The sequence below is a fragment of the Microtus ochrogaster genome, chromosome 16 (genome assembly GCF_000317375.1).
Source record: "Microtus ochrogaster isolate Prairie Vole_2 chromosome 16, MicOch1.0, whole genome shotgun sequence".
Classification (NCBI taxonomy): domain Eukaryota; kingdom Metazoa; phylum Chordata; class Mammalia; order Rodentia; family Cricetidae; genus Microtus; species Microtus ochrogaster.
Genome location: NC_022018.1, coordinates 17,476,377 through 17,487,785, shown reverse-complemented (window position 1 = coordinate 17,487,785; position 11,409 = coordinate 17,476,377). Strand labels below are relative to the sequence as shown.

General features: G+C 49.1%; 1 protein-coding gene across 2 annotated transcripts in view; it reads right to left on the bottom strand.

Moving 5' to 3' along the window:
- Positions 1 to 6: 6 nt before the first annotated feature.
- Jcad (junctional cadherin 5 associated) overlaps positions 7 to 11,409 on the bottom strand; it is a 34,774-nt gene continuing 23,371 nt past the window's right edge. For both annotated transcript variants that reach the window (XM_013349014.2, XM_005354802.2), the window contains 2 exons: positions 4,583 to 8,097; positions 7 to 1,412 (listed from right to left, as the gene is read on the bottom strand). In XM_013349014.2, the coding sequence (XP_013204468.1) occupies positions 1,378 to 1,412; positions 4,583 to 8,097 (3,550 nt within the window). In that variant the 3' untranslated portion in view covers positions 7 to 1,377. The remainder of the gene's footprint in view (positions 1,413 to 4,582; positions 8,098 to 11,409) is intronic.

Genomic DNA, 11,409 nt, shown 5'->3' with positions numbered 1-11,409 from the left:
AGGGGATAAAACCTTTGGAAAATGTTAGTTAGCAAGAATACCTTCCTCAGACAGAAGGGTGAAATGCATGAAGTATGCAGGCAGATGCGGGAGTGGAACCCTGGGCCTCCTGACCCTTCCATCATGGCATATGCGTGGAGAATGCTGCCTAGGTACGGTTTCTAAGCACTTGTTAGAATATGCAAGATTAGTTCATCAGGATCATTCTAGACAAAAATATATCTTTCTGTAAAGGAGCAAGGTGGCGGGCAAGAGAAAAGTTTCTTTCTGGGGCAGATTCCCCACAGAAATACAAGATGAAACTATGGAGTTTGGGCAAGTCTCGTTGACATGGCTGCAAAACGCCCAGGAAGTTGTTGGTCAATTGGAGAGGAGAGACTTGAAATGTAAGCCCACAGCTCCATCTGTGAAAACATCTTTGTGAGTTTGACGAGCTTGTGATCAGTCCTTACTAACACTGTGAAACTGAGTCGCAAGGAACAGAGCTGAGGGTGGAGCAGGGATACGGCTTTAGAGCCAAGGTGGGTCCTCTTGAGTTCCTCACACACACAGGAATAGACTCTTAAATAAAATAGCACTTCCTTAAAAATCTGCCACCTAAGAACTGTTTATACATCATAGAAAAATAGCAATTTTATAAAAAGAAATATAGTTACTTTGTTACCATGGTCTGTTTTAAACCAGCAATTATTTTTCATATAAAGAATATCTAAACATTCACAAAGAAAGTAAAACCTAGGGAAGACTGAGTGCAAAGCAGAGGGCGGCGTGTTTGCTTCAGTGCCAAGTGAATCACTTCTGGGTGAGTTACAGCGTGAGTGTGACCCCTAGGAACACAAAGAAGCTGCTGGTAGCAGTTACTTAAAGTTACCCCACGCTGCCAAAGGTCGAGTAATAAAAATGGGTCATACACACTCACTCACATTCCCCTTAAACTGTATGTGTCCAAATACCACGCAGTTGCCCAGGCCACACTTCTAAACATGAGCATGGGCTGGGCAGATGCGGCAGGGAATGGGTGACATTATGGTCCAATCAAAATCACCCACCATATCTTCCATATTTGATTTTTCACATAAAACTGGATTAACACCAAGCTATTTACCCACTTGGCCTAATCCACCAGGAAGGGGAACTGATGTGATAACTCTTTTCTAAATATAGGAATTATGTATCCATGCTATAAAGACATATGATGTCAGCACCCCAATGCTTTAGCTCCACAACAATTCTGCAGGGATGGCTGATTTTCCACTGATGGGGAAGGAGGAGTTGAGACACTGAAGACCCACAGCTTCCAGCTTAGCCTGGACGAGACAGCAGAGTTCACAGAGAACACTCCGTTAGCCAAGGTGGTAGGGGCTACAGCAGCATCCGTCACACCCTCTCCACTCGGCTAGGATCATACGAATCTGCAAACAAGAGGGAAGGAAGGTCAGAGGGACATTCACCTGCCATATTTTATGTTCAAATTCTCCGACTCTACATAAAGTGGAGAACAAAACTCACATGTATAGAAAACTGATTTTTAGACACTTCAGCAAACTTTGTTCACCAGGGAGTAAAAAACTATGGCTGAAACGTGTAGTTATTCGGTATACTGATGGCCCTCCCTGGTGCTCATAGTACAATATAAATATAAATAATACACTCACCGGCCCTTTACCATCAGCAACGCCCTAGCCTAAGGCTGATTCTTTCTTCTGTTTTCTTTGTGTGTGTTCCTATGTGTGCACCCAAGTGTGCACAGAGGACAGAGGTTGATATTGGAGGTCTTCCTCAATTGCTTTCCACTTTGTGCCCACGTTATTTTTAAGGTAATGTCTCTCGCTGAACCTGGAGCTCACTGGCCTGATCTCAGCATTCAGAGTACAGGCATGCTGCTACGGCTGGCTCTTCTGTTGTAGAGATGTGAACTCTGACCCTTGCATGCCTATCCCTCCTTGAGAGGAAATGAAAGCATCTTTATGGACAAATCCTTTTCTTCCAGGCTTGGGGAACCTGAAATGTCAAATGCATGGCCAGAAGGAAGAGGTTTCCTATCTCTACCTGCTCCAGCCAGCAGGCGGGACTGGGACGGTCGCTTGCCTGTCAGCATACCTTCTAGACCTTCCACAGCCTGCACTGGAAAGTCTCACGTTGAGCTCTGGTGACCTGGCTCTCCCAAATGGAGCAGGTACCATGGGACAGTAAGCCCAGCTGCCATGGAATGGGAAACACGTGCTGCTGAGCAGAGCTCTGGAAGCCAGGCCCACCCGTGTGCTTCCTGAGCTCAGAGCTCCTGCCTTAGCATTCTTAAATTTTTATAAAAAAAAAAGGTGGATAAATCTATGAGTACAAGATAGCTATTAAAACATAGAGATTCCTCAAAACATGAAAGCAAAAGTAGAAGTCCTCTATGATTCGGCAATGTCACTACTGGGAAAGGAAATCAAAATGACCACACATCCATGCTCTCTGTTCTGTTTCTACAGCACTGCTCATGCCAAGAACAACCCATGTGTCTGACAGCAGATGAACAAGTAAAGAAAATTTTTGTCTATACATAAATATACACACAGTGGAACATTATTCAGTCTCAAAAAGGGGGTGGGGATCTTGTCAGTAAAAATGACACATGATGAACCTTGGGGACATCGTGCTAAGCTGAGAAAGCACAACACTGCATGCCACATGTAGAATTTTTTTAAGTGACGCCTGTATTCCAGGAGCTGGGGTTGGGGAAGGGAGGAGGCACTGGAAGAGTATAAACTGCAACTGTAAGATGCACAGGTGCCTGAGGTCGGCACATCAGGGTGGATGCAGTGCACAGCGCACGGATTCTTGACTCCATCAAGAGGTGGCTGGATGGTGGATATGCTAATGAACTTGATCATCTGACTTAGCATATGGTCACTCACACACAATGTGCATCTTAAAGACGCTCTTAATGTCAATACCTCAACAGGGATAGAGAAAAAGTAACAGCAAGGTTTACCATAGCCTAGACGGTGATTTGTAAAAGCCTGCAGGATGGCACGATTTTATAGAAAACAATTAGGAAAGAAGGCTCCGAAATGCACCTGGAGAAAGATGCCATGTGAAGGGCCTCCTCCCACCACCTGCAGTCTAAAGCCACACCACGTCCTGTTCCTGACTGGCACACACTTGCATGCCAGGTACTGTGCTGGAAGCACACTGCAGGTGCCACATGCTAGAGAGACAGGCTGGCACTTGGGGAAGACAGTCGAGCCTGCTCACGTGACAGAGTGCCCCGAGGCCACCTGGCTAAAGGAAGTAGAGTTCCCACAACTTAACACCTCTTGACCCTGCCCTTAGAAACACATGACCACACTAGAAGAGAGTTATTGCTCAGTACTATATGTGGGGTTCAAGGTATCTGATTCTGAGGATACAGTTGAGTTGCTAATGACAGAGAATGTGAAGCACCTCACCCCTAACCAGGGAGAGGGAGGCCTGGGAGGGACCAAGCCTCAAATCACACAGGCACTGGGCACTAAACTGCTCCCTTCAGTTTCTGGTACACAACGTACCCGTATCCTAAGACGGACTCAATGGAGTCATGGAAAGAATTCTCTAGAACAATAAGTTCTTTAGCTCACAGACAGTCTAGGTCCAACAAAAACAGTGTGGTCCATGTAATGTTATTTTACAGTTTCTGATAACCACATTAAAACAAAAAGAAGCAGGTGAAATTATCTTTAATAACATACTTTATTTCACCAAATATACCTAAAATATATTATACTAATCATTCCAGAATATTATCATTCAACATGTAACATTTCAGTGTAAAAGTATTAAGGTATTCCAGGTTCTTCCGTATGGAGACTTTGACAGCTCCGTGTGTATTTTATAACTGTCTGGCACTTCAGTTTCAGGGGATCTGATGCCCTCTTCTGGCCTCTGTAGGCAGACGGATCTCCGTAAGTGGAGGCCAGTCTTTCTACAAAGACAGACCTCATCTCAAAACAACAACAAAAAGTAAAATAACAAGCTGACAAAGAGCCGTTGGCAGGGCCACTGGCAGGAAACAAGCGCACAAACGTTCCGGATCCAGCATGTGGCCCTGCGCTACCGCGGCCAGGCTGGAACGCTCCATCCTCAGAAGCTGTTTACAGGGACACTTTCATGTGATGTGTTCTTAGCCAACTAAAACAATAATATAATCATTCAGAATACAGGACAAGATCTTGATTCTTAATTGAGAAAGCTTCTGGGTAAACTCATTATTTAAAAATGAGTTTGATTGATTTTTCATGTATTCATTATTCTTGTGCATATCTGCAGACCCCTGACTCCATGAGCTGGGTTCTCTCCTGGCTTTTACCTGGGACTCAGAGATGAATGTAGCCCTGACTGGCCTTCAAGCCTTCAAGTTCTTTCCATATCAGTGTCCTAGGTGCTGGGACGGCAAGCGTGTGCCACCACCCTTGCAAGAAGGATCTCTCTATGGAACCGTTGCCAGCATTGAGCCTAGGATACCCAGGGAGCTTAGGACACCCAGGAACTAGTCATGCTAGTCATGGTCACATGGCTCCAAACTGACACCAAACACCCACTCTCCAGCCCAACTCCTCACCTGCACACCGCAAGTCCTCATCAGACAGCTTCTTCCTTAGCACTTCCGGATGCCCATTTTCTTCTTGCGGGATGACACCCTGAGAGACATGACTCTTGGTGGCCTTTAGGTGGTCAGGCTCCTCCGTGGAGTCCGCACTCCTGGAGCTCAGACATCTCATCCGAGACAAGGAGCTGATCTCCCTCATTCTCACCAAGCGATCTGTGTCTGCCCTCCTTGGGGGCGACCCCAGTTTCTCCTGCAAACTCTCGATAACTTTGGAAGGGCTTCGGAGCCTCTTTTCGGAGCCTACCGCGCCTGCAGTCTTCTCCATGAAATGGAACAGAGTGGACTTGAAGGGTGCCTTTGCCTCCTCGTCCTTTTTCTCAGGCTCAGGACTGGTGGCATGGCTTCCCGGGAACCCATCTACATCTGAGCACACAGAAGCCTGGGGGGCCCTTTCCCCTACAAAGAGGGGGCTCTCAGTCCAGCCACACTTTCTCCTGCCATAGAAGGCGTCAGTGCTCACGGAGGAGCCCCCGGATGGTGCCAAGTTGGGAGATGAGTCCTCTCTGGACGACTCTGGGCTGCAGGCACTTGCACCATGCTCAGGGAGCTGCCTCTGTCCTCCTCTCCCAGCACCTGGCAGGAGGGACTCCACAGCTACTTCAATGCCCAGGATCCTCTCTGCCCTCTCCTGCAGAGACTCACTTGGGAAGACTTCCACTGTACTCTCCATACTCAGAGGTTCTGGTTTGGAGACCCTCTGCTCTTGTCCCAGTGGGAGCCCCAAAGACCACAAGTCTGGGGTTGAGAGGCCTCGGTACTTGTCAGCGAGAGGCAGGAGGACCTCCATGTCTCTTTCCTCACCAGTATCCACCTTTGGAGGGGTCCCTCTGTCCAGCTGCACGGACCCTAAAGCATCACTGACTTTGGTGAGTTCTGCCACATAGAAAAAGGGGGCTGTTTCTGTGTCACTGGGAGCTATCCTGTTTAGAGGACCCACGCTAATGTCCCGCTCACATACCCCATTCGGAACCTCCCGGCTTCGCTGCTCTGCAACCAGGCTTTCATCCGCCCACTGGACAAGCACGCCTCTGCTGTCTTCCTCCTGTGACTGGCCCAGGGACTGAGGATGGGTACTTGGGGAGCCAGGTTCTGGTTCCTCTCTCCAGCTCTCTGCCTGGAACCCTGCCTCGAGCGCTGGTGCTGCAGGCTGCGGCTCTGTTCTCTTTTCCTGGCTGGTTTCACGGCTCCAGGTCTTGGCTCTGGAGTCAGCACTATCCTGGGGCTGTTCGGCCTCGCTGCCCTCATTACTGCTCCCACCGCTAGCACCATGGCTTTCTTCCTCTTCCTGAAGCTCCTTGTTAAAGCTTTCTAACTGACTTATCAGATCCCAGGGCCTGCGGCTAACTGGTTTCAAGAGAAACTGACCAAAGAGCTGTGTGCTGTTGCACTGGCCTGCTGTAGGCTCCCCCTTTACCACCTCTGGCTTGGGTGCAGGGCTGGCCCTAGAAGGCTGACCAGAGGCCCCTTTTGGCACAGATGCCTGGTTTGAGGCTGAGGAAGTCCTTGAGAAAGCACTGTTTTGAGATGGGCTGAGGGACATCTGGCCTCGGAGGTGAGGTCCACTGGGCTTCTGATTTTGGTCTCTAGATGCTGAGGCTGCATGCACATGTACTTCGGAAGCAGTGGGCTCTGGGCATGTTGGGGTCAGGGCTGCATTGCTGGGCTCTCCCGGTTTTATGGCAAGGGGGAGAAGTGAGCTCTTGGTGTCTTCAGGGAAACTGGTTTGGGTCTGCTGATCTCTGCACTGGTAGCCTGGCCATGAGCCAGGAGGCTGGAGCTGGCTGGGTTTGGTGAGGTGGAGGATTCTGAGGTCATCAGTTTGACTCAAGTCGTCTGGCTCCCCCATACCTTGCCTTGGGGATGTTCTTCTCCAAGCCATGTTTCCCATGAGGGCTTGCAGCTCCAGGTCAGTGGAAGACATACTCAGCAGACTCTGCTCTTCCAGGGCTACACCCTGACACAGTCTATGCGTCTTATCGGCCCCCAGTTTCAAGTCATTGTTGTTCGTATCCGTATCTGGCAGAAGTGACTCAGATTTAACTGGGACAGAAACCAAACAAAATATGGTTGCGTTGGTTTTCTTCTTTGAACTTTTCTTGGTCTGAATTCCAGTTTCAAACTTTCTAAGCTTAGTGTAGGTTTTGCAGGTACCCTCACTCTGTGGCTGTGGGGAGGAGGCATGACTTTCTGCCGGACTGTCTCTTACATCAGCCCCTAGTTCTCTCATGACACGCTCTTCTGCTTGGCTGGGGAAACCTCCATGTTCAGCGTCCATGGGGACATGGCCATGCAGCCACCGCAGACTGGAACGGGCAAAGGCTGAGCTCTGCTCGCTGACTGACAGGGGTGCTGGCTCCTGGGCAGCAAGGTGAGAGCTGTAGGGTCTGTCGTCAAGCTTCGCCCCCTCGTAGAGTTCCGGGGGCTGAGCGAGCTTGATGTGTCGGATGCGCGGGTCGTCAAATGGGATGTACTGAACAGAAGCCCCTTGGGTGGCAACATAGGGGTGTGGAGGACGACCTTGAGGGGGAGAGCCAGGCGTGGCACTGTAGAGGTTCCTAGCTGCAAGGGAGCCAGAAGGAAGTGGACATCTGGCCTCAGCCTTCTCAGGCGGTTGATGCTGTTGACTCTGGCTGCTGCTCAGATGCCTGGGCACAGGATCTTCAAGGTAGGGGTTGGGAATGTGCTGGGGGGGTGACTTGTATGAAGGTGGAGGCACATACACTGGAGGCTCCAAGCCAGTATCCAGCATACCCGGCTCAAGCCTGGAATCCTTACTTCTTGTTGGGTAGGAGCCACGTGGCTCCCTGTGCTGGGGGTCCTGAAATCCATCTTCTCCCTTGGGCTGTGGCTGAGAGCGGTGACACTGGGTCTTAAGGGGTTTCCCGAACTTAGGCCTAGGAAAAGGGCCTGAAGAACTAGACTTCTCAAGGTTCTTTGTGGGTTCCAAAGGTGGTAGGCAGCTGGGAGGGTATGGTGGCGCTTTGGGGATACCTGCTAAGTGCCCATCACGCAGCGGAACAGGAATTTCTGTGAAAATCAGGCTCTCAGGAGAAAGAACTCGAGGTAATGACTGGGATTTTTTTTTGCTCTGAGATATGGGCATGTGGTCTCCTTGAACGAACTGGTACAGATCCCGGAACATTTTCTCTCTCTCACCATCAGACACTTGCCTCCCTAACTTCCTTGGCTGCTGCCAGGTTTCTGGGCACACATTCTGCCACTTGGCAGGAGCTGGCATCCGTAGCTCTTCTTCCCAAACGGCTTTTCTCATCACATGCTCTGTCCTTCCTGCGACTTCCCATGGACTCTCTCTCACATGGATGGGTAGACTGTGAGCCTGAGCCATTGCTCTGATTTCCACGTCTTCTCGGTCCCTGGAACCCTCCTGCCTTCCTCTGCTCCTGTAGGTGTGGTCGCTACCAATACGGGGCTGAGAGGAGCATGCTAAAGAGGGTTGATTTAAAAACCTGAAAAACAGAGAGGCAGATGTTATGTGAGGCAAAACACACCCTTGTCGACTTCAATGATGGACACTGAAGGTCAGGCTTGGGTTACCCCCACCTTTGAAAAACTGGTCTCTGCAGTAGTTTGAATAAGGCCCCCATAGGCTTAGTCACCAAGGAGTGGGACTATATGAAATGATTAGAAGGATTAGGAGGTGTGGCCTTGGTAGAGGAAGTGTGTCACAGGGGGTGGGCTTTGAGATTTCAGAAGCCCATGAGTAGCCCAGAGTCTCTCTCTGCCTGTGGATCAGGATGTAGCTCTCAGCTACTGCTCCAGTGCCGACTTGCCAGCATGCTCCCTGCCATAATGATGACACTGTAACTCTGAAACTGTAAGCCAGCCCCCAATTAAAGGCTTTCTTTTCTAAGAGTCCTGGTGTCTCCTCAAAGCAATAGGACAGTGATTAGGACAGTCCCCAGTCACAGGACTTTGCCAACTGTTAACAGGTCTCACCAGTCATGGTTGGAGGATAACCTATGTGTTGTCACCAAGGGCCAAGTGGCAGCAGCAAGCTATCCACAGGAACACCAGGGATTCTGGCTGTACTAGAGAGGACACAAATCTCACAACTTCCGAACCCTTGGATTAAGGGAGCACCCCAGAGGAGCAGCCTAGATCACTTGCAGTGCAGGCCAGGCATAGCCCAGATCAACTGAGCAATCTGAGGAGTCTGCTCTTCAAAGCACTGCACCACAGCACGTGAGAGAACCGTTGAGGGCCACCTATGAGGCACTCCTCCAGGTTCCAGGGTACCTTTCCTGTCTAGCTCAGTGCTACTGGATAAGATACCATACTATACATGGGTTATGTACACTGTCTCAGCCCCGTATTGGTAGCGACCACACCTACAGGAGCAGAGGAAGGCAGGAGGGTTCCAGGGACTGAGAAGACGTGGAAATCAGAGGAATGGCATCACCACAGGGCGATGATACTGTTGTCTTGGGAACTTACTTTGCCAGGGATTGCACATTTGAATCCAGGGGATTTTAAAATCCTAGTGCCCAGGAGTATCAGTATATTATGGAATACTGTTTATACAGAGAAATGAAAGGAGAAAGCCCAGGCGATTGGCCACTGTGTTCTGTTTTATTCATTAGAGTTTTTCTATTGCTATTTGATTATTAATTTGTTGATGCAAGGTCTCAGGTAGCACAGGCTGGCCTTGAATGCCCAATCCTTATGCCTCTTCCTCCCAAGTGCTAGGATTACAGGTACACACCACCAAGTCCACTAGCACTTGATGTAAGTCTCAGTTCATTGAGAATAAAGTTTTACAAAAGGAATGAGTAGATCCTGGGACACGCTGTCAAGTCCACCTTAGATAAACCACTCCAATTCATAGTCGCCCTGGTATGGAGAGGACTGTCTTGGCTCTGCTTATAATCACTTTTTTTCTCATAAGATAAGTGAAATCAACTTCTCACTATTTTAACTTCTATCATTTTGATTGCTGGTAAATCCCGCCCCCCACACCACCATGTGCTCTCCCACCCCTTGTCTGGAGGTGTAGCTGCAGAGTGATGACCCGAAAGCCACCAGTTCTGTGTGACTCAGCACACCAGCACATAAAGGTCTGCGGATGGACTGGGCAGAACACAGCTGCTATGCTTGGTCCTTGGTGAAGTTATATGTTACTCTGATCACTGCTGTTCTTCCTTTGAAGTTATTGACTTCCCTCAAAGACAGAGTCGGCGTCCAAACAAGTGGCGGAACAGCCGCTGTCTGCAAACGTCATCAGTGCTGGAGGTCAGTGCGCCTCGCTGAGAGGCTACTGCTCTGCGCTTGCTGCCTGGGTAAGCCGTCAATCTTCCGCTGCCTTCTCCAGTGTTCTCATTAGCTTCTGAGTCCTCAACAGAGAACTGCCTGGGTTAGGGGCTATATGACTCGTCACTCTGGAAGCCATTGCCAGTGGTTTCCTTGAACACCACCTACCCATGCAGGTAAGCCAGCCTGGTAGTTCTAGAGCCTGCAGGAGACAGCCAGTTCAGTCCAGTGACCCTGACTGGAGGGCAGCAGTCTCACTTCTGGCAGCGAGTGGGCTCTGTCTCCCACCATTCTCACCCTCAGTGGTCTGCCCACTTTATATGGGACTTGCTGACTTCTTGGAAGAAGTCACAGTGTGGGTCTGGCTTCATGGTGAGCAGGCTTAGGGAGGAAGCTGAAAACCCAAGGTGCTGTTTGTGCATGCATATGCCATGACCATGACCAGAAAACAGACAAAAATGACATAAACAGGGTGAGAATATCAACAGACTGTGACAGTTTTCTGCTCAGTGCAGAAAAAATGTTTTCATCTTCACTTTGTCAAAAGTAATCAAAATCACTAAGTATCCCGGGTTAAATTCCAAGTTACAGAAAATCCAGATCCATCTGGGCTATTTAAAACAAACTATTTTCTTTTTATAATTTTATTTATGTGTACATTTACTTGTGTGCATGCATCCCAATAGTACAAGTGTCCACGGGACAGAAGAGGGTTTTGGATCCCCTGGAGCAAGGCAATTGTGAGTAGCTTAATATGACTGCTAGGAACAGATTTAGGTCACGGGTGCTCTGACTGCGGAACCATCTCCCAGCCCCATAAATAATCTATTTTAAATATCAGTCCATATAATACAGAAAACTGTGATGCATTCCTAGACATAGCAGTGCACACCTAGAGCCCCAACACTTGGGAGTTTCAGGTAAGATATAACTACATAGTGAGACCCTGCCTCAAAACACCAAACAAGGGGCAGGAGACGTCTCAGTAAGAAAAGCTGCTTGCTGCCAAGCTTGATGGCCTAAGTTCCATTCCTAAAACCCACATGGTGGAAGCAAAGTTCCAACTCCTGAAGGCTGGACTCAATTTCACACCCCCCACTCCCACCCCACACGCACGCACGCGTACACACACACACACACACACACACACACACACACACACACACACACATCAGTAGAACCCACACAGGGCATGTTCTGTAAGATCTCCTTCAGACAAATCACCATAAGCATATTCTCACGAGTCAAGTGCTGCCTCACTGCACTTTCAAAGCCACAGGGATGTTGACTAATCCTTTTGAAAACAGACAAGGGGAGATCAAATTTCTCTTTAACAAAAAACAAGAAACTAAAGATTTAACACAGACATTGTTGACAATGGACTCGACACAAGCATGCTGGGCACACTGCTACAGGGTGGGAGAGAGCTGAGATGGCGCAGTGTGAGTCCAGGTGACACCCGCATACACACACACACACACACACACACACACACACACACACACACACAC